Source organism: Uloborus diversus, chromosome 9 (assembly GCF_026930045.1).
Source record: "Uloborus diversus isolate 005 chromosome 9, Udiv.v.3.1, whole genome shotgun sequence".
NCBI lineage: Eukaryota > Metazoa > Arthropoda > Arachnida > Araneae > Uloboridae > Uloborus > Uloborus diversus.
Genome location: NC_072739.1, coordinates 65,174,435 through 65,197,932, shown reverse-complemented (window position 1 = coordinate 65,197,932; position 23,498 = coordinate 65,174,435). Strand labels below are relative to the sequence as shown.

The following is a 23,498-nucleotide window of genomic DNA, read 5'->3' as shown; positions in this document are numbered from 1 at the left end:
CAACTGCTTTACCCTAAAACTAAGCCAATTCCAACTTTTTTAGTTTTGAAGCTTCTGACATCAACTATTTTACTCCAAAATGAGTACGACTCCAACTGCTTTACCCCAAAATGAAGTTCGTCTCCAACTTCTGGAATTTTAAAGCTTCCGACACCAACTCTTTTACCCCAAAATCAGCCCAAATCTGACTCCGACTATTTTAACTCAAAATCAGTCCGATTCCGACTTCTGGAATTTTAAAGCTTCCCACATCAACTCTTGCCCCCTAAATCCAGTACAATTTGAAATCTTGGCGTTTTCAAGTCTCAGATTTCGACTCCTTTACCCCAAAATCAGTCTGACTCTACGACTCTGACCCTGCAGCCCTGGTGATTTGCACGGCAGATCATTTGGGTATTGATTCAACGTTAAAACCACGTATTTAATTACACTTAAGTATGCCGGGATGAAACTTAAGAAAGGATCATTAACTTTATGGAATATTCTTCCCGCGGAAAATTGCAAAGTTGCGACAGCATTAAATTAATTTTCCTTTCCTAGGAACAAAAGTATTTCGACATTCCCTCCATTACTCATGATTCATTAACGGTAAATTTTTGGCTTTATTTTATAACGGGACTAGAATTTCATCAAAAATAAAAACAAAATTGGTCATTTGAATAAATTTTTGATGGGCAGTGAAATTTACCACATAAAGTGTTACGTACTTACGTTATACTAGTGTTACGTTATGCTCTCCGCTAATTTGTATTAAAGTTGACTCATTTAAATATAGTTCCTAAATTTTAAGCAGGTTAAGTATTTAACTTAATCAGTTATTAAGTAATTATTATTAAACTAGAAAATCACCCGTCAAGATATGACGGGTGAAAATTGCTTCTACATTTGATGGAAGTAATTGCCTGTTTGGTGATATTTTGATAGCTGAAATTTTAACCCTAACTCCAATGGATTAAAGCTAAACTCCAGTAGATAGCGTTCATTATTGACCACTTTTTCGTTTCTTCATGCCCCTGAAGTGACAGTTATACCAGTAAAACAGTTAAGCTACCGCATCCAGTTCACCCTTATCACAATAAAGCCTCTCCCTCCATTTTAAACATTACCAAAATACATTATTAAATTACCATGCCGTGGTGCGAGTTTCATTGTTGATGACGTCAAGAGCGTTACTCGATCATTGACTATTATATACAGAGGGTGTCCTGAAGACTGACTGTTTTCAAAAATTTACAACGGGAAAATGGTTAATGATGAAAAAATAATTTTTGCAGAAACTTCATGTAGTGGGTCGTAAGTTTCGTCCCCCAGAGTTCCAAATTTTAGTTCAATTTTTTTCAATAGATGGCGCTGCAGATAGTAAGCCTCTAAGTCAAAAAATAATTATTGAAATTCACCGATTTTTCCTCCGATTGTGACATAAGGTTGCAGCCGGCAGCAGGCCTTTAGAAAATATTGTTGTGTAATTTTGTTCATTAAAACATATTTTGAAAAACTATGATGTAATTTTATGTCTTTCTTTGATTTACGGTCTTACAATCTGCAGCGCCGTCTATCGGAAAATTCTTGAACTAAAATTTGGAACTTTGGGGGACGAAACTTACGGCCTAACACATGAATTTTCAGCAAAAATTATTTTTTTTATCATTAACCATTTTTCTATTATAAATTTTTGAAAACAGTCAGTCTTTTTTAGGACACCCTGTGTGAGGATAATGCATGTGTACACACGGGGATATACAGAGTTGTCTAAAAGAAACTTTTTCGAAATATTTAGTCTCACCTAATCAATCCAATAAAAATTTCACAAAATAGTTGTTAGGACGTATACTCTTTAGGTGTTGGTGATTTTAAACAACACTCACGAATATGGTTGCAGTGAAGGAGTGTAATAAAAAAAATTCTCTGGCAACGCCTTCCTTTTTTTTTTTGCATATTGATCAGCGTATTTAAAAACCACGACTGTATTGGAACGATCGGTGAAAATTTTCAGAATAAAGCAATTGCAAAGAATGGAAGAGAACATGAGATGGCAGGAGTTTTGACTGACTTTGCATAATTCACCGGGTTAAGGTACAGTAGAAGCAAGAATCGCAGAATAATAAAGGCAAAGCAAAAGTAGTGGAAAAAATCTTTAATAATCAGCGTGTAGTCCTTCGTCTAGTGTTTGAATGTTCCAATGAACTACTTTCGTCTCACGCGATGATTAAACGAAAATACTTTACAGCTAATATTTTCTGTTATTAACTTAATTTTAAGGTAATTGTTCACATGTCAAACAGTAAAAAATATATCAAAGCTATGAATCATCGATGCAAGGTTTGCTTCAACAGATTTAAAAAATCGATGAATTCCTTGAGAACGGAGTTTCACGTTATGATAATTTCGTGATTTATTCGTCCACGTTGTGATAATTTGCTTGGTAAAATTTTCTTAAAATTGGAATAGGAAAAGAACAAAATCGAATTTGCGAAAAATCGCTTCGAGGTGCACACCCTCATACTACAAACTAGCTTTATACCAAATTAGGCCGAATGGTCTTGGCGCTTTGCACCTAGATGGGAGGTCCAGACCGAGAAACTTTCAGCTTTATTATAAGTAAAGACATAAAAAGTGTACTTCTCTTCTGCTGTTAAATGTTTCGTTAATCTTTTTGCGTTATTTTACGGGAATGCACGTTTTAAACATGCACCTCTCAGCCAGAGTAACTTATGTCACACAATCGCTACTTTACAGGAGAGAGGGAAATTTTTTGTCGGAAGCAAACAAAGGATGGGTGGAGCCCTTTTTTAAAACTATTACGATGTTTATTTTATTATTAAAACTTTTTAATTTTTAGAAACGTTCACATGGCTCGATGCAGAATAGGATGCTGCATACAATGCACTATTAAATGGAAAATTGTAAATTCTGGACTTACGCTATTTCGGCCCTGAGGTTCAGAAATCAATGTTTTCAAATTATCACAACCTTAGATCAGTTAAATAAATAAAGACATGAAAAAAAAAAGATCTTTATTAGTAAAGGATCTGTACTTTAGAGGTACCTGCTTCCTTAGCAGGAGAGATTGTTTATGAGGAAATAACATTTCTGGCCTATTGGCCGTGGTCGAAATGGAAAAGAAAATTCAGACGTTTTGTCAAGCTCTCGCGGCTGACATCCTCAGTAATTAAGTTCGATGCGACTGATGAGCTGCTCCGGTCGCTCTGGTATTTAAGCAAACAGCTGGTGGGCGCCGATTCCTGATTGGATGGCGTTCTCCTATGATTGGAGCTCTGATGGAAAGTGGGAGTGGCTTCAGATTCGAAATGAGAGCGGACGTCAGTCTGTTTGGAACCGTTGTGACGAGCAAATCCAAGGGCAGGGTGCCATGTTTTTGGTAAATTGAAGTTCTTTTCTCTTGAAATTAAACGAATGTTTGAATATTTCAAAAGTTTCTCAACGAAGGCGGGCATAGTAATGGGATGTTGTGGCCAGGACTTCTGTGTTTATTTGATTTGATATAATGGACTCTTTCTTGTTGGCTGTCTTCAGCTACTGCTGATTTTTCGTAGTGTCCTAATCGGCAATGACGTTCATGCTCCGAAAAGCGGTTCTTGATGCTGCGCTTGGTGGTTTCAACGCAGACTGATCCACAAGAGCACGGAATTTTGTACACGCCTGACGAAAGAAAGGGACACGGGGGATCTTTCACAGGGCGATAGCAATTCCTTAGTTGAGTGGTGGGCTTAAAAATGGTCTTGATGTTGTGTTTTTCGAGAATTTTTTTCAATTCTTTCTGTAACTCTGTGTAGATAGAGTAAGAACACTTTCCCTAATGATTCAGATTGGGTAGTCTCCTGCTCGTTTCTTTGAAACCTCCTGGGATGAAGAGCTCTTCTAATTTCTCGTGTAGTGAAAACATTAGCTTGAAATGCTTGCTCAAGATGTTTCAGCTCCTCCTTAAGATGTGTTGTTTTGTAGATTCTTTCCGCTCGGTGAGTAAGGGTTTTGGTGACAGCCTTCTTTTGTCTCGGGTAGTGATTTGAGCTCTTTTGAAGATAATTGTCTGTGTGTGTGGATTTTCAGTAAACCTCGTGACCATCTTCCTTTTTTGTCACAAGAACGTCGAGGAAAGGTAGCTGATTATTGATAGCATTATCCATGGTGAACTGTATGTTTGGGTGAATGCTGTTCAGATGTTGAAGAAACAATTGTCAGTCTTCTTCACTATGGCTCCACACCGCAAAGGTGTCACCAACGTAGTGGAACTAAACTTCGGGCTTCTTTGTGGCGAAGGGAAGGGCTTTTTGTTCGAAAAACTCCATGTAAAAGTTAGCGATGACTGGATTTAAAGGGTTCCCCTTGGCGACTCCATCCCATTTCCCGTAGAAATTCGTGTTCCACTGGAAATACGTGGTCATCTGCGCGTGCTTGAATAGGTTTCCAAAGTCTGGAGGAAAAAGTTGACTAATCAGTTCAGGGTATCTTCAACTGGGGCCTTTGTGTAGAGCGAGACAACGTCAAAGCTAATGAACAAATCAGAGGGCTAGAGAGAGATCGACTTGATTTTTTAAAGTCACTGGAATCTTTGATGAAAGCGGATGACGATCTCTTTCATCAAAGATTCTTCTGCATGGGTGCATTGGTTGCAGAAGGCCAGTGGTTGTTTAATATCGAAAGCAGTTAACTGAACACTTGTAACAAGCCTTTTTTAACTGTAAAATGGTTGATATTTTATTATTTTTGTTATCATTATTATTAATTTTATTTTGATGCATTTCCTTCCCACACATTGAAGATTGTATTATCACAGAACTTAAAAGAAGGCAAAAAAAAAAAAAAAAAAGCAAGAATCATGCCACTATGGCAGTGCCATCAAACCCGAGAATAGCATTGGGTCCACTTACACTTTTTTTTAACACTTCTCCTTCATACCGACAAAATGTTTTAATTTCACATTTGGAAAATTTATTTCATTTTATTACTACTTTATTACTTTTAACTTTTTAAGTTAACGCAAATTAGGTTAACACACGGTAGTGGCCAGTGCTTCAGTAGTAGTCACTTCAAGGTTTATATTTGGAAAAATAGGGTTCTAGGTTTTCCAATTTACTCAAACCCTGCACTTTTGAATCCATTGGAAGACTTGTAATCCTTTTTTTCAAATATAAACTCTGAAGTGGCCACTGTTGAAGCGCTGGCCACTGCTGGTGTGTTTATCTTTCTGCGTAAAGTTCTTTAAAGTTTGCGTTAGCATCACCTTATAATCTTCAACGACAAATTATGAATTTGAATAATTACATAGATTTGCATTTATTCCTTCTTTAATTTTTGCAGATGGCGCTTTCTGCCCTCGAACGTGGGACGGTTGGCAGTGCTGGCCAGACACGCCTTCAGGTGAAGTAGCAGTCAGTGCATGTCAAGAACACGTGTACTTCATGAGTGAGCCTCCACCATGTCCACGTAAGTTAGTTGAGAGTTTATAGTCTTAATCAGCAACCGACTCAAACCTCCTCCGGACACCCGAACCTTTGAATGAAGCATCCTCATTGGTTGATAGGACTTCGATCGGCAGTTCAAATGTCGGCCGGATGCTCGAATCGGCTGGTGAATAAGGTCGTTAGTCATTCTTTTAGAAATAAGGTTAGCTTCGAACATAGTCCTCAAGAACTTATTATAATTACCCTCGAACTGGGAAGCAACATTCTTCTAAACTTAAAACTAGCTTTTTGGCATAATATTCTTTTATGTCATACTTGGAAGGTATATCCAGTGGCGTCACTACGGATGGGCAAGGACATTACTTGATAAAAAGAAACCCACAGGACATCCAGGCTGGAAAAGCATTAACCCTTAGTAGCCTGATTTACGAAAGTGATTTATTTTTAATATTACTGTGTTTGCTTGAGGGTCTAGATGAAGGGAAAAATAGCTAAAAAAATCACAATATCTATTTTACAATATTTACAATACACAATATTTTGTATTCAACAAAACTTTTAGTAAAATGTGTTTACTTGTTCACTTTGCCGCGCGAGTAATATGTCATAGATAAAATAAAACAATAATGACATTTGATTTTTTTTTTAAATTTCGTTGGAAAGAATATTATACAACAGTAAAATACGTACAGCCAACCTATAAAAAAAAAAAAAAACTAATAGTAATGTGAACATTCGGTTTAAAAGATAGGTATCAAAAAAGATTGGTATCAAAATTGAAACTCTAGGTTATTAAGGGTTAAAATCATTGTCACTCGCCGCAGGCGACATTGGACCACCACAGGTGGGAAATGGTGTTTGCGAGCGAAGCGAGCAGGGGGACGAAGCAGTTGGCGTACCGAATGCTCACTTCTCATGTAAGGCATTCTATTGAATTCTTCCTTCTCACACTAGGAGCTCCGTAGAATGTCGACCTATCATATGAGGCATTCTATAGAACATTGGTTTCGTATGTTAGATATTTCATACAAAAATAAAGCTGTAAACTCCAGATTGTCAGAAAAGTATATATTTATGTGAAATGTTGTCTTTTGTAGGATACGCTATGAAAAAATGCTGGAACAATGGCTCGTGGTACGTTAATCAATGGAGAAATGAGTGGACCAATTACAGTGGATGTGGCCGCGTAGAGGTAAAAACTAAATTCATCCAAGATTTTAAACTATCCCTCTCACATAATGCTTTTAGGTTAAATTTGAAATTTCGCAATTTATTATAGGCATACAAATATCCCTTGAAAATAAATTCATTAATAAACTTACAAATGTAGGCTTGAATGTTTACTGAAGAGTAACGCGCTAAACCGTGGAAAAAAATGGATTTTTTGAAGAAATAAAAACTGCCGCTCTTGTAAACATTTTTGAAAAATGTAAAACACTAAAAAAAAATCTACTTTTTTGTACAAGTAAGACAAAAAGCGTTATACTAATTTTGTAAAGCAACATTTCAAAATGTTTTTCCCCTCAACTTTTCTTTTTTAAAGATATTTCGTAACCTAGCGAGAAAACTTCTTAATTTCTCAAGGCATACCAACGAAGTCTTTTAGATATGCCTACCAGGGAACCACACGACTTCAGTAATCATGGAAAAAGTTCAAAATGTTCGCATTCGAAAGAGTATATTTAGACTTTTTTTTTTTGACTCATAAATTGTGTGCCCTCGTCTCTTCGTTTTCGAGATATAGGGGCTAAAAGTCTGCTGAAATCTCAAGAAAAGTCGCCAGATTTAAAGACTTAGCAAGAAATTTAAAACACCGCGCGATTTTATCGTCTGCATCTTGCATGGCATTTCATTTCCATTTTGGGTTGTCTGCAAAGCGTGTGAAAGATGTGTTGCATTAATCCCTTACTTGTGCGTGTTAAATTAAAGGAATCACCATCAAGTCTATGAAGTGAAAAGTAGTAGTGAAAAGTAGTATCCAGAGGACCAGAGGAACGAGAACTTTACAATGAAATGAAACATAAATTGTATTGTTTCATTCGTGATAATAATGCATTTCAGAACATTTCTGTATTTTAAGTGTATTTAACTTATTTAAGTTAATTCTTATGAATGAAATATGATGTAAGAACTTCTTAATAATCTGGGAGAATTTACATGAATAAATATAAAAAGCAGAGGTTGAGCTCATATACAAATAGTAAAACGAATGGTCTTTGATGTTGAAACAAAATGGTCATGGATTATGGTATCAGTTCTTTTTTTTAAGTGATAATTAATACATGAAGTATCATTTTCTGCCTGTTTGGAAAAGTATTTAATTTTCAATTAAAAAAAACCTAAAAAGATAACAACGGATAAAAAATAACTTGCGCTTCAAAATTATCGATATAGGAAATCACGTCACGGATGGAGGGAAATAGTTATTTTTGTTTTTAAAAACTGTTAATGTAGCCACTACAGCTAAAAGTGGGTATAAAGTAAATGCACAACATATTGCATGTTTTTTTATTCATTTTTAAAAGTACTGGAATACCTTTTACAAGTTATGTTTCAATCAAACTACAATCACTTATTCATTTCCAGATTATTACACAACCACAATACTTGGACATGATACTATATGTCTGGTACAAGTCTGGGTTATTGAAAACTCTGCCACCTCCATTTTAAACACCTTTACAATTTTGCATTTCGGGGGAGTTTGACGGTTGAAATATCTGTACAAGGCTCAAATTCATGACATGCTTCTAGTGCCAAATTTTCTATCTTTTAATCATTATTTTGTTCAGTTTCATATTTGTCAGGGTCAGTTGCATATTTTTGCCCTTTCGACAGGCTTCTTTCATTTTTATTTTACTATATCTCTCATTTGTATTTAACATTAATCTGCTAATTAAAATTTCTGAATTAGATTCTTTTTTAAAATTTATATTGTGTTAAGTATAAAAATTAACTTATTATGGCATTTTTATTTTACTTTAGCTTTTGTCTGTATTTAGGTTAATCTGCTAATTAAAATTTCTGACTTGGAAGATTTTGTTTAATAATTTATCTTTAATTGCCTAAAGTAAACAAATTAGCTTTGCACAGAATTTAAAAGAAATACTCATAATTAATACTTACAAGAACTATGATAAGAAATACTTAAAATATATTACATCAATAATATTGTAATTAACATTTTAAGTACCAAAGTAAAAATCTACTAAAATGCAAAAATATGCTCTTATCCGATCCGTCTCTTTAAAATTTTACTGGGGAAAACTCAATTCTGCCGTGGGAAGTTAAAATAAAGTATCTGCAGAAATGAATTTTTGAGATATTTGACGAAACGCGTTTTGGGTTCCAAAAAGGGAAACGTTTTAATATGACGTTCTTTTCGTGCTTAATTTTCAGCGGAAACCAAATAAGCAACATTGTACCAAATAAGCAACATTGTTCATTAAAGCTAAGGCAGATGTGCCCCCCTTCTAAGGACATGGGCGCATACCCCAAAATTTCACGGCGAACCCCCCCCCAAAGCATCAGACCCCTCCCCAAAATGAGAAAAATACCCCCCAAAACACCCCCTAAAAATTTAAATGGCACAGTCTGCCCTACGACCCTTCCCCTCCCAGGTAAGCACCCCTGGCTAAAGTACAGAATGTGACAAAAAGCAAAATGAAAGAAAAATTTGCTGATACTGCGCTTTGCCTTCCCACTGCAGAATTAGGTAAACAAAATGCTTATCATGCCGAAAAGCAATAGGAAACACACCCACATACACATAGCTAGAGTTGAAAATAATGTGTCTGGGAATTCACCTTGGGTTTAAGGGACTCGCCAGAAAAAAAAAGTGGTTTGAAATCAGTTAACGTTATATTTGCATTGTTTTTACAAAAAAAAAACAACATCAAATATTTCTGGCGATATTGGTCCCCCGCGCGTGCCCCCCTTCCCTACCACACTATACTTTTAGAAGTACATGTAAATACATTTTTGTTAAGGGTAAACCTTAGCCCCTTAAATTCTCGCCCCCCCCTCCCCGACTGTGGTGAGCCTGCTTTTATCATTAATAATAAGATAAAACTTAAACTTAATCTTGATTTAAAGTTGTTCCTCTGGAAAAACTTTCCACTTTATAAACTTAATAGTGGTTCTCAACTTTGATGCACACAAGTAAAGCAAAGGTGTCTATTTCAAGAGCGATAATGCTCTCCCCACACTAATACTTTAAAGACCTCACAAAAACAAACCCCCCTCTCCTGACGAGAGAAAAATACCCCTGAAAACAACCCCCTAAAAACTGAAATGACGATTCTCTTCCTCTGGTAGTCACTCATGAGTAAAGAATTGGCTTAAAACATCTTTCATGCGTTTTGGTAAAGACCAAAAATAGCAATTAGATGTCTTGACAGATGCAGATCTTGAGTTCGCGCCGTATCTACCATTTTTGAACAAAACTCTCTAAATTTGGCGACTTAAATCAAAATTTCGGCAAACTTTAAGACCTCATATTTCGATAACGGGATCACGAGGGCACGTAATTTTTGTGCCATAATAATGTTTTACGATGCTCTTTCAAATGCTACCAATTTCGATTTTTTTTCGAATTTCCTTGATCGTGTGGTTAGTATAGAACTAGATTCAATCTAAAACAAGAAAACTAAAAGAATAAAAACTTAAAGCGTTTCCATTTTACCCAGAGCAGAGCACAATATTTATGGGCTAAATTGAAACAACTGAACTGCTCATTAAAGATAGTTAGGAGGGGGGAAATCATAAACAAACGTCTTTAGTAATCTCCCACATATCAAGTAAAACTAGTTGAAACCAGTTAATTCAGCTTTGTAGACCTGCTGGAGAGGAAAAGATGCCTAAACTGATCAGAAAAATATTATTTCAAATGTTCAATTTCAAACATGAATTGCTTCTATTTTAGGGAATCCGCAGGCTGCAGATTTTCCATATTGCAACATATGCAGTGTCCATATTCTTCTTGATTCCTGCTCTTTTCATCTTCGCAATTTATAAGTAAGAGGCTTTTAATATTTATTTTAACACTTTTCAGTTAGCTTTTATTGAAAATGTTTCATAATTTTTAATAATTCATTTGAAATTGTAAGTTAAATGAAAATATTCCTTAAAAAATGTCAACGATGAAAGTGAGATTTTTCTACACGTATTCTAGATGGAGTATTTACACTCCACTTTACTGTTCAGTCGCAAACGCAAGGAACTTAATATTGTTTTCGAATCCAGGAATTTTGACCATGTTCTGGTGGAGGACCCCCCCCCCCCCCCACAAACGCCCTGTCGCTTACATATTTCCAATAATCCGGCATTTTTATCCTCGGCAACTTTTCAGTCCACTTTCGATTTTCTTAGATGGGTAGTGCGGAAAAGGTGCCAGTGATTAAACAAAGTGCGCATAAAATTTTTGATGATTTCCTGCTCTGCCGCAATTGCGTTGAAATTTCAACCAAATGTTGTTCTTTGATGTTATTGGCAATATTTGTAATTTTTTTTTTTTTTTTTACTATTTTCGACAGTGGGTTGAACGGAAAAGGTGCCATTAGTGATACTAAACTCCCACAAAAAAATTGAGGTGTGGTAAGATTCCGTCATTTTCTGCAAATGCGTAGAAATGTGGGAGATTTCCTGTTTTTTAACGTTTTTAATAAATTTTGTCAAAATCTTTAAAAAAAATTTCCGCGAAATAAATACGAAATAATTGCTTTGTAGAATAGTATTAGATGCTTGATATGTTACTGTTAGTTAATTAATCCTATTGAATTTTAACATATGGAAAAACCAATGATTGCCAAACCGTCAATTAAGATGGTCTAGTAACTCGCAGGGACACATTAGTGCGCCTGTTGGATTACCTTAATTTATTCAAAATTGATTCTATATTTACTAAAATTGTAGGTTTACAGACAATAAAAAAGCAAGCTTTCATTCAAAACATAGAGGGCTCTTTTGGCTGGTAGCTTAGAAGACGACTGGAATACAGTTATACTGTCGTGAGCAGGTAAAGGGTAGTTACTGCAAATTTTTCACATTTCAATGTTTTTTTTTTTTAATCCTTTTCTTCATCTATGTTTTTCACGAGCAACGAGTTTTAGAGCTAACTCGAATTTCCTGCCCACAGCTCAAAGACATTCAACAGAATAATTTCAGCAGAACGCAGAAGATCAATCCATAACTCTTTCTTGTTTATCCTCTTCTTCTGACAAGACCTCTGATGTACATTCGCTGTAAGGCGAACACTAATAACCACCTGATAACGTAGTATAAATCACCATCATTCTTAAGTTATAGATATATAATTACTGTATCCAGTGTACAGTACAATTATAGTTCTGCATTTTATTATTACTACGTATTGTACTGTTTTATTTTATGAACTTGTACCCATTAGTTTTTGGAGCACTCCCCAAGAAGTCAAACAAAATTTAGTCCAGGTGCTGATTCAATGCTTCCCCGTCAAGCATTCATAAGGAAAAATATAGAAAAAGGTTTCGTGATGGCCACGACATACTAGTTTTTTTATTTTGAGTATATTTGGAAAAGGGAGGGGGGAGTAATATCTAAAAATATGGTTCACCTGAATTATTTTTAGTGAAAAATAAGAACCAATTCAGTTATCAAACACCATGCAATGTTATTTTTGTTCTGCTATTATTTTAAGTGACTGTATCTCTCTCCCATTGATTTTTGCATCGTAACGATACTTTATGTTAAATTGTACAGCGTTTTAAAAACACAGTCGAATCCGTTTAGTAGAATAGCCATTTTGGCACGAAAAAAGATTCTAATAAGCAAGATATTCCATTAACCAGAATTGAATTAACTAACACATTACATCGGTTTGGTACGTTGAAAATGTATTAAGCGGGATATTCTTTTAACCGATATTTTAATAAGCAGACTCGACTCTACAGTAAACATTCGCTTCTTTATGTAAGAAATGGTAATATATAGTTAAGAAATGATTTAAAACTGAGATGTGATTACAATTGCCTAAAATAATTAGTTATGTTTATAAAAAAATCGTATACAATTTTGACTTACACGAGTGGTCTTGGAACGCATCCCTCGCGCAAATCGAGACTCGACTGTATATTTTAAATTAACTGTTCATCATTTTGTTGTATGCAATTCCAGAAGTAGTGTAATGCTAAAGATTTTGATATTCCTATTTCAGGCAAAAACCATTTGGTTATTAATCCAATTCAACATGTATAACTGATTCTGAAAATTCCTATTGGAATATTAGATGCAGTCCTCAAAATTTCAATGGACTCTAGAACCCGCATTCACATATTTAAGATAAATCATATTTTAGTTATTCAAAACGTTATATTACCCATTTAATCGAAGCATAAGGAAGCCGTGTGGTGATAACTATAGATTTTTTTTTTTTTTGAAAACATGAATGAAATACATTGAAACAATCAAAAGTGTTACAATTTGAAAGATCTTAAAAATAAAATACTTTTGCAAAATAGTTCTTTAAAAATGTACGAGCACTTATAAAAACTTGTAACTTGGGGGAAAAAAAGTTTGATTTTTAAAATCAAATTAGCACGCCAGTTCCAATATTTTTCTGATTTTTTTAAGCAACACCAAATTTTGTTTTTTTTTTTATACTGGAGTGAATATTTTCTTGTGTGCCCTACCATACTACCATTTAGGCAGCAAAATGGAATGCAAATAAAAAGACAAAGAAAAAATACACAAATAACAACTTTGCCAATAAATAGAGACAAATAATTTACGTGAACTAACTGCGTATGAATAACTCTGTTCTACTAAAATTTTGATAAAAAGATGAGAAGGAAGAAATGCAATCACTTATGAACTTGCTCTTTTATCACTGAAAAATAAAACTCTGCCAATAAATTATTAAAATTCCTCGTCTCTTTTAAACAGGAAATACTTCAAAACTTCTAAAAACTTTTTTTTTTCTAAAAATCGATTTTGTTCTCAAAGTTACCTAACTAGAGTAAAATCCGAATTGTTGATTTCATATTTTTCTCGATACTTCTTGTTGTGGTTCTTTTTTTTAAAACAATACTTTGTATATCTACTTTGCATTTAAAACGCAGTTTTTGATGTACGAATAACCAATTTCTGGAATTGAACAAATCGTTTTGCCATTCAAGAAGCGAAATTATGCAGGAAGTATTTTTAGATTTCTTGTAATCTAGCTAAAAGGTAAACTTTTTCTTAAGAAGAAAAAGGTTGCCTAAGATCGAACGTAAAAGTTTTGAAAATTGAAACTAAGTTACTAAAAGAGGACGATTGCTTGTTGAAAAAAATGCCTAACAGGCATTTCAATAATTGAAAAGTAATTTCCAATGGATCTTACATAATCAAAAACTGAGCGTATTGCTGGGCCGTTCCCCCATAGTGTAGTTAGGTACAAAGCGTTGTGTTATGATTTGATGACTTTTGAACTGTAGAATATAGGAGAAATAATAGTTGGATTCATTATAGCACATTGAATGTTTATTAAATAAAATTGTACATACACAATTCTAACCTAAGTATAGATATTTAGTCAGGAGTTAAACATTAATACTCAAAACGTTAAGGATTTCAAAAATTAAACACATCATAATTCTGCTCTCCAAAGAAATTAAATTTTAATCTACTGGTATAAATTAAGTAGTGGGAAGTGGGAGCTAGTATAGTACATACCAAGATTTTGCTTCTTTCTCCATTAAGTGATCCAAAGGCACTCGCGGGAGCGCGTTTCTAATATCATAACTCCGGACAAAACGTCTCGGAGAAACACAGAGCTCGGGAAAGCTGTTCTGCCCTCAAAACTCTATCTTCCCTCCTCTCGAAAAACCCCAACTCCCCGTTTTATACCGGGGGATGCAGTTCCCTGATCCGGACACATTCTCTGAGGATCATAGTTCAAACATCTGGAGATCCAGCTTCCAGGAAAACCCTATGCTTTATGGGATACGGAGTGTCGCAAAGTGTCAGAATGGAATTTTGTTATTCCCAAGTCTTCTATTTTATGAATCCAGAAATGTCAGAGTTTCAGAAGTTATACTCTGCAGCTGTGACTCGGGGACGGGAAAATGTTTGAAATCTCAGAAAGAAGCTAACCCCTTTTGACCCAATGCGGGTGTCGCAGAGAGAGGAAAATGCCCTTCTGAATTCCAAGTGTCGTTTACTCAAAACAAGCGATTGGAAAACTTTCCCGCCAAAATGTGTTTACTTCTAATTCTCTATTTTATGAGATGCAACTGTTAGCAGAATGGGGGAGGATGTCCCTTTCCAGGCATGTGGGGCAGAAGGTCAAAATCGGGCCCCAAAGTATGTGCCTATTCAACTATCTATCTTTGTCTGAGTTACAACTACCGAACGTTAGTGAAGTGACTAGGTGTCGATAGATTCAAAATTTTCCAGTCTTTATGTTTGGTTATTTGACATAATCCTTTGAAAACGATTAGCGAAGAAATCAATTAAAAACTATTAATTAGGATACTTAGATTTTGACATTAAAAACCTATTTTTCGAAGGGTTTCGAAGGGGATCCATTCAAATTATTATTCAGTGCTTCATCTCAACTTTCCGTAACAATACTTTTATTAAAATTTATAAGGTGAAGAAAATCACTGTGAAGAATGCTCTGTTGCCATTTTTATTCTGGAATGTGAAAAATCAAAATTCTGGCTTTTGTTTTGAGGCATTTTCTACAACCGAGGGATTTAAAATGTTTCCTTTTTGATTATTTTTCCGCAATCTGCCGCAAAATTTAACTCTTTTTTACTTCCTTTTACAAAAAAAGAAGTATTGTATTCGCGAAAAAATTTTCACTCAAAATTCGGCCTCAGTTTCCATTTTTCTCACACATAAATGAATGTTGAGTTTTTTTTTTCGACTCGACCACACGTGGATATATGCCTCGGATTGTACAGACACCCGAAACATCCATTTTGACGACCCCCGAGTTAATTACAAAGAATTTTCTCGTGACGTCCGTATGTACGTATGTATGTGCGTATGTGTCTCGCATAACTCAAAAACGGTATGTCCTAGAAAGTTGAAATTTGGTACGTAGACTCCTAGTGGGGTCTAGTTAGGCACCTCTCCTTTTGGTTGCATTCGGGTGTTTTAGAGGGGATCTTTTGTCCTTTTTTGGGGGGAAATCATTGTTAATTTTGATGCTAACTCAATTGGTGTTATAATTTGTCAGACACTTGACGATATATCGCCAGATGTTTGGTCGCCAAGTTTTGTCGCCAACTTAGCGACAAATTTGGCGATTTTTTTTATTTTTAAAATTTGGTTTCAATTTGGCCACTATTGGTGATATTTAGAGAGTAAACAATTGAATCATAATGGGAAAAAGACATTAAATTGGAGTAAAAGGAAGTCATGTGATGTACACATCAGCTCGTTTTTTTTTTGTTCAAGTGTGATTGTTTGAACACCCGTAACTTGACATAACTTTTATTCGAGGTAGACCTTGCTAAGCCCTTGCTAACGCAGCTAGTAAGTTGTTAAAGGGTGCCATTTTATTTTTACTTTTAAGAACTATATACTCTGAGAAAACTTAAAAATGAACGACATAATAAAGAGAAAAAACTGAAAATTCTGAAAAGTGGACTATACGATAACAAAAAAAAAAAAAAAAAAAAACTATGAATGTAGGTATTCTGTAGAACGTGGAGCCGCGTCGATTAATTTTGCACCACCGCATTTTTTTAGAATAGAAAAAGGTTCAGAAATGAGCTTTATTTTCTACTGAACTCCTGGGAAGTTTTTTTTTTTTTTTTTGTTACTTATGCAAATCGGGAACCCGAGCCCGAGACTACTCGGTTCAAGGCAGAGAGGTACGCTTCGTTTAATCGAGCACTTATTTCAGTGGAAGTCCAATTTGGCTCAGACAACACGATAGATGGCAGCCCGATCTATGGACAGTTCGATAATTTAGAGCCAAACCAGAAACTGAAAAACTCCTAGCTTAGCACCCCCAGAGGAATCGTTTCACTTAGAGGACTTTGTGACCACGAGCATATTTAACGTTCCCCAGTCACCCTCAATGAAGACGGTGGATTTTTGACCGGCTAAGACCGAACCTGGGACCTTGCGGTCACAAGTTCGATGGCGCACCGATCAGCCCACACGGCCTTTTTCTTTTTTCCTTTGTTATTTCTAATTAGACTGCGTAGTGGTTACTGTTCGCATATTTTTATTTGGTGCAAACCAAAACTGGCCGCGTCGTAATGCTGTGATAAGGATCTGCGTAGCCTTCATTGTGTAAGTGAGATTTTCCTCATCTATAGTGCCTTCCCCAGAGACGGCACCACTATCAGCGGATGGTTTTACCAAGAGAGTTTTTTCCCACGAGATGGATACAACAGAGATCTTGCAATCAGAAAAATGGGGAATTCAATTTTGCCAAGAGTATTCAAAGCGAAACGAACTCTTGAAGGATCCTTTTTCATGCCGCTTAATCATACGACACGTACCGAATTGAATTGATAAAAATTCGCCCTTACGACGAAAACAACAGAACCACAGCTGCCGTATATACTATGACAAAAGTCAAATGTTGATTTTCTATGCCCAAAAGTATATCGCTCGTTTGGAAGAAAAGTGTCCCAACACGAAATTTTTAATGTTCCTTTTTCTTGTCGCTTAAAGGGCTTCAAATCACGTTATCTTCTTTGGAATATAATGACAGGTTTTTTGTTCTAATATTAACCACATTGAGAAGCACAGGAAATTTATCTTTCTTACAGCAAATTTCCTGAAGAGTTAAACTTCAAACGCTTCTTTTGTAAAATGACAATTCTTCGTACTGTGACACTCTTCTCTTCTTCCAAATGAGTGATATTCACTCCCACTAGTGCGTTAATCACAAAGCTTATTGAGTACTACATTTTTTTTAAAGATCTTAAACTCAGCAAAACATTACTTGATCGACGTTAAGAGAATATTGATTTCTGGAATACTCTTCATAAAATCAGCCAGATGACATCACTTGAGTTCTCTTGCTAAAATTGATTTCTTGTCCATTTCCAAACTGATGAACGAGAAGTTCTTTGATTATGCAGAGGGGGGAAAACCGCCAAGCATCGATTATAGATATTTCCACATTGTTTATGACATGAACTTACGGAAATTTTGATGCTTGTCCTAAATTTAACAAAGTTATCGTACCGCATATCCGAAAAAAAAACGAAGAAAAGAAACGTAACTGGGCACGAATTCGCAATTAAATGTGAATGAACATATCCGGAAGTAATATGACAACTCTTTCGGTAAGTTATTTCCTCAATCAGTTAGCGATAAAAACCAAAACCGTTGCATACTGCTCGTGAAATTTATTTCAATTCATATTTTTTAATGAAGCTATAAGCTTATTCGGTTACTTCAGTCATTAGTTTTTTGGAAAAGGTTAGCAATGTTCTTTTTGCAGCAAATGCATGCAATCATGAATCTAAGGCAATGGGGCGATAACTTGTGGCTTATTGCGTTATTGACTATCTGCGTTGCACGGTCTATCTCGAAAATAAGAGCTTTGTCAAGTGACGCATGCTGTTTGACGTTGTTATTTCTTACTTTACTTTTATGCACAAAGGTATTTATTTATCTTAATCTCTTTGTTGTTTGAAAACAAAGTGCATTCAACTCTTCATTAATTACTTTTACATAAGCCATTAATACTCGATAAAAGGAAATCAAATGGAGTATCAAGTGGAAAAATTATAATTCTTTTCATTGAGAAGAAAAATTCAAAAGTGTATGGTTGCGATTTACTATTTTTACGAGAATGACCCATCTCACTAATTCATAAATTTATTAGAAGTCATATTTGCTCAAATTTTATGCAAAAACATTGACTTCGTTATGAAATTCTTCAAATTTTAAAGCTTCAAACATAAGTTAAAATATTACATGAAAATACTGGTTAAATATCTCGAATTTACATGATGTTGATTAACTTCTGCTAGAGTTACATGTCTTTAATATTTTGATTGACATCCAGTTTAATTTACCGAATTTTACTGCCACAGCTGGTTCAGAATATTTTTATTTGGGGCAGTATACGAGTTTTTAGAAAACGCAAAATGCGAGTTAGAAAATTTCCAAAATCAATATTCTTTCGAAATTTTAGAAAGTTTTGTGCAAGAACAAATAAATTTACCATTTTTCACGAAATGTAAGAGCTTCTTCTCCATTTTAAACAAAACATTAAAAAAGTGAAAAATTCAAAGAGTTTTAATTTATAACGAAACATGTCGTGGAGGAATTCTGTAATAAATTCATCTTATGCCTAAATTATAGATTAATATTTTTGCGAAGTAAAATGCTTTCCACCAAAATATTAAGCACTTCAGTGATTAATTGTGGAAGCTTTGAACTCCATTCTCTATATCTTTTATTTAAATGTTATTATTATTATTATGACTATATCATTATTACTTACTGAATGTTGAATCACAAAACACTTAGTCGCTTAGATATAGCGAGATTTTTAACCTTTTAGGTTCTTTAAGCTACTTTTGAGCATTGATATAAAGTCATGCCTTTTTCAATGCCATGAGGTGTGAGCCTTTTTTGGATTACTTTTCATCATAAAGCTCACACTTCATTGCATTGAAAAAAGGAATCCTTAAAACCCCGAAACACGAATCTGCAACCATTCTGCAAATTTTATGCAATAAAAAAGGTTGTTGCATCTTATTTTATATTTTTAAGCACAAAAGTTCAGGGCTGCATAGAGCCAAGGCGGGTCCCTTGTCAGTTTTGTCACCAGGCCCCTCCCCCCCCCCCAAAAAAAAAGAAGAAAGAAAAAAAAAAAGAGCTAGGGGGGAAATAATCAAAACTGCTTACTAGAAAATGATTGACTCTATTATAAGTGCCACAACAGTAAATACCAAAAGAGTAAATTTTGCTTAATCTTTGCGTTTCCGCTTATTCGGAATCCCCCTCTCTCTTTTTTTTCCCTTCCTTTCTTTTTTTTTCATTTCTTTCTTGCTTTCTTCTTTTTGCGTCAATCTCGTTGGCCCCCTCCCCTGAGGCCCGGACCCCTAGTTTCCGACTAGGCAGTCATTTGATTACGAAATTGCGCAAATTGTTCTGAGTTTTAATTTTTCATTGAGGTTTTTAGTTTCTTAAACATTCACGCCTCCCTCCAAATTCTTCCACGTCCTCCTAGGGGGGAGGCGGTGGGGGGGGGGGAGGGTTCTCCCCAAATTGAGAACTACTGGTTTAGAGCTTAGACATTACACAGGACTCGAACTGTGTTGAATAAGTGCATCTTGATGCTATAATTATGATGCGGTAACTTTTTATAAGGCTACAAGTTCATGCTCTTTCAACGATATTTATTGCACAGAAAATTCGCCAAGAATATTTATGGCAGCCAATATTTAAACGATGATGGCTTTCAAAGACGGCGGTTTTCGACAATGTTTATGTTGGAAGCTGGCGAGAAATTTATTCACTCTGTGGTGTAATTTTGCTGTGATGCGTTTTTAAGTCTCTGTGTCTTTTTGGTGCTTTGGGGATATTTATGGTGGCACTAATGGAAGCATAATATTTATGACATTGTATAATTTTTCTGTAAAAGCCGTGGGTCTACATTTTTCAACGTCACCGGTTTGAAAGCGATTATTTTAAAGGAAACGTCTGAGTTTTTGTGACTCTTTATGTTTTATATTTTTGTGAAAGAAATTCATTTATATGTATTTTTTTTTTCTTTTCCGAACTTCAACATTAAGCATGAAACATTTCTGTTATGTACTTTGAATGTGGGAACTGTGCCAAAGCTATTCACGACGACATAAGAATTTGTCAAAATGATGTTTTAATGCTCTAGAAAACTATACTTTGAAACTAATGGTGCATAAGTTTTTTTTTCTATTTTTTGCGGTGATTGTGGGATAATTTTTTGTTGGTGATTTTTATGAGCTGCAATCAACTGTCAACTTCCATATTAAAGTTAGGGGAGACTCGGTTTAGTTGATACACATTTTCATTATGATTTTTCAGTTTTTGTTTTAAATGTTCTGATTAAAAATAAAAAGAAATCTTTTTATACTTTTTTGATTTTTCCGTCGTTGATGACTTCAGCATCTCTGTCAGCAATTTTTTCATATTTTTAGTCATCGAAATTTATCAACTATCCTCAACGTGAGTCAATTTGATACTCAAAAGAAAATTCTGCTTCTTCGATGTAAGTTACTTCAATGAATGAAGTTTGTTAAATTTGTTTTCAAAAAAGCATCAGAAATGTTTGAAGCTATAATCAGAGTCGGATGATAAACGTCAATCTGATCGGCATTTACTACAAACGAAAGTGTGTTTATCTTCTCCGCTTCAGTATATTTTTCTATGAATTAATCCAAGTATCAAACACTTTTATTTTTATTCTCCAACGTGAATTCATTGCCGCTAATAATTTAAAATGAGAAAGATCAGAAAAGTAAAAGGAAATCTAGCAACGGTTAAATCGCACAAATGTTTTAAAGTCCCCTTTCAACACAGAAAAGTGAGCATTTAGTGGTATTGTCATCCGATAAAAGGGTTGCGTATGTCTTGCATTGTATGGATAAGTAAATTGCTTCTACAAAACACGCTCACTTTTTGGCGCATGCGCATTTGAGAACCCCTGCCTTAAATGATAGTATCCAAAATTGATTATTGACGCAGTTTTATGTGTCTCATAAAAACGCAGAGCAGTATTGAAGCTTCCTACCTCTATTACATCATTTATTTCTGGGTTCAAAGCCTTACTTAATAAAGGTAGCCTTATTAGGCTGAGAAGGAAAAATTTAGTTGTCAAAAGAATTTGCTATATTTACTCTATTTAACTCTTTTTTTTTTGAACTTTACTAGGATAGTAAAAGCTAGAACAAGTTGAAAATAATGTGCTCGAAAAATGTGTTTCTCTGAATTAAAAAAAAGAAGAAATCTAGACAGGGCTAATTAGAACCATCTTTCAAAATGAACTTCGATCAATTGGTTTTGTACATCCAAACAGAAAAAAAGACTGGAAAACTACAGCCGCTTTTCAGAATAAGATAAAATCATAATTTTACTAATTGAAATAATAGTGTTAAAAGAAAAAAATATCTTCTTGGAAAGAACGCAATTCTACAGGAAATTTTTCTGATAAACAGGTAATTTACTGGAATATCAGTTGAAACTCGCAGTTCTAGCGCCTAAATACGACGCCTTGCGGTGTTTTAAGATATTAGTCAAAGAAGTGAAACATTTCAATTATGCTCGTGCGAAGCAGATGTCTCATTTGACAGATACGTAAGTAGATCCTACGTAAGTGGCCTGCTTATCCTATGAGGATCTTGTTTTTTATCTCTTTCAGCCGCCATTTCTCCGAGACTACAGCGCCTCCTATAGTTCATGTAAATTGCGAATAAATTACTACGTAAAGCAATAAATGTTGCAGACGGTAATTAAATAATTAAATTATCTTTAAGAAATATATTTATACAGTTTATTCCGGTTAATAGGATCACCCCCATTGCGACGAAACCATTATGGTCCTAATAACCGGCTGGATCGATTAAGCGAAATGGATCTGTATAGCTTGACCGAACATACTATACACAAAACGTATAAATGCCCTTATGATTATTGTGAGCGCTAAGTGTATGGTAAGCATACAAAGAAAAATTGCTGTTAACAAAATTTTTGCATTAAAAAATAAAGTAAAACGAACAATCGTCCCAGACCGATACGGTTTTAGTTATTCCTTCTAGTCAGTATCGATTCAATATAACAACCAGAAGTAACTAAAAAGTGTGAAACATTAGCGCTAAAAAGTACTAATCATGCATTAAAAATTTCCAAATAAATTTGAATTACGTATTTTACAACTAAATTGAAGAAATTTGAAATTTCACTGAAATTATTATTTCTGCTGGAACAGAGCCGTCATGAAATGGGAAATCCGTTAACCCTTTTTTTTCCTGTAAATATTGCTGGATTTACTTGAGTGTTACATGAAACCAATATTAACTTTTATAGAACTATCTATTAAATTCATTGACATACTTGTAACTCGCTTCAAGTGGGCGATTTTTTAATTTTTTATCCTATTTGTGCTCATGTTCCTTGGTCCGATTAAACGGATTTTCGATCCCAATGAGCGAATAATTTTAGGCTTGTGCAATGGAATTTGTTTTGGTTCTGTAAGATTTGGTCCGAATAAGCGGCTGGTTCGATTAACGGGAGGTCCAATTTAGTGGATTCCACTGTACTAACAAAACATCGACGAATGTGGTTAATTTTTTTTTTTTTTACTCTGAAGTTTATAACGTACTGGACTCGTTTGTACCTACGTCACAAATGATTAACAAGTAACAACTCATTATGGTCACAGTATAACAGTCTTGCAATGCCTTCATTTGTTAAAATATTACTGTACATTTATGTATTCGTTACTATTTTATATTTCAGGCAACTACAAGTTCATCGCATTACCATGCATAAAAATCTCTTCATAGCACTTCTCATGAACGCTACTCTATCAATCATGTTCAAAACCATTGTAATCCTTGATGAACTAGAGAACTCTGGCAACCGGCGTACTATTCTGGAAGAAAACTGGGTAAGTTTTCTTCAGGTTTGGGTATTTTTCTTGAAACATGCTTTTTTTTTAAAAATATTTCTATAATATGGCTCTGATAAACAGAGGCTTGTCCTTGATACTTCATTTCTTCATGGGGAGAACAAATAGAAACATTAGAAATTTTTATATTTGTAGTTCGAATCATCAGAGATCATCACAAGAAAACACTTTATAGTAGCCCGTCTTCGTATTGGTCATAAAAGAACTACGCATAACCACCTTTTTTTTTCGAAAGTCGGCTCTTTTACACAACACATGCATGCAATATCAATCAGACTTGCATAGTCAGTGCTGCATATCCTTTGAAATTGTTCAAATTTCACTGATATCCGTTTTGGATTGTGCAATCACTTTCATCCATGTTTGCATCAATTGCTACTGAACGCACCCCTTTCCAAATTGTACCCCTTCCATTTTCGAATGCTTTTTCCTGATTTTTAGAGTGCATTTCATCTTTT

General features: G+C 34.8%; 1 protein-coding gene across 1 annotated transcript in view; it reads left to right on the top strand.

The window, feature by feature from the left end:
• The window catches only part of LOC129230279 (calcitonin gene-related peptide type 1 receptor-like), a 98,201-nt gene that overhangs the window by 20,514 nt on the left and 54,189 nt on the right, over positions 1-23,498 (top strand). Inside the window, exons 4-7 of the mRNA XM_054864678.1 lie at positions 5,320-5,445; positions 6,521-6,615; positions 10,348-10,439; positions 22,869-23,019. Of these exons, the coding sequence (XP_054720653.1) occupies positions 5,320-5,445; positions 6,521-6,615; positions 10,348-10,439; positions 22,869-23,019 (464 nt within the window). The remainder of the gene's footprint in view (positions 1-5,319; positions 5,446-6,520; positions 6,616-10,347; positions 10,440-22,868; positions 23,020-23,498) is intronic.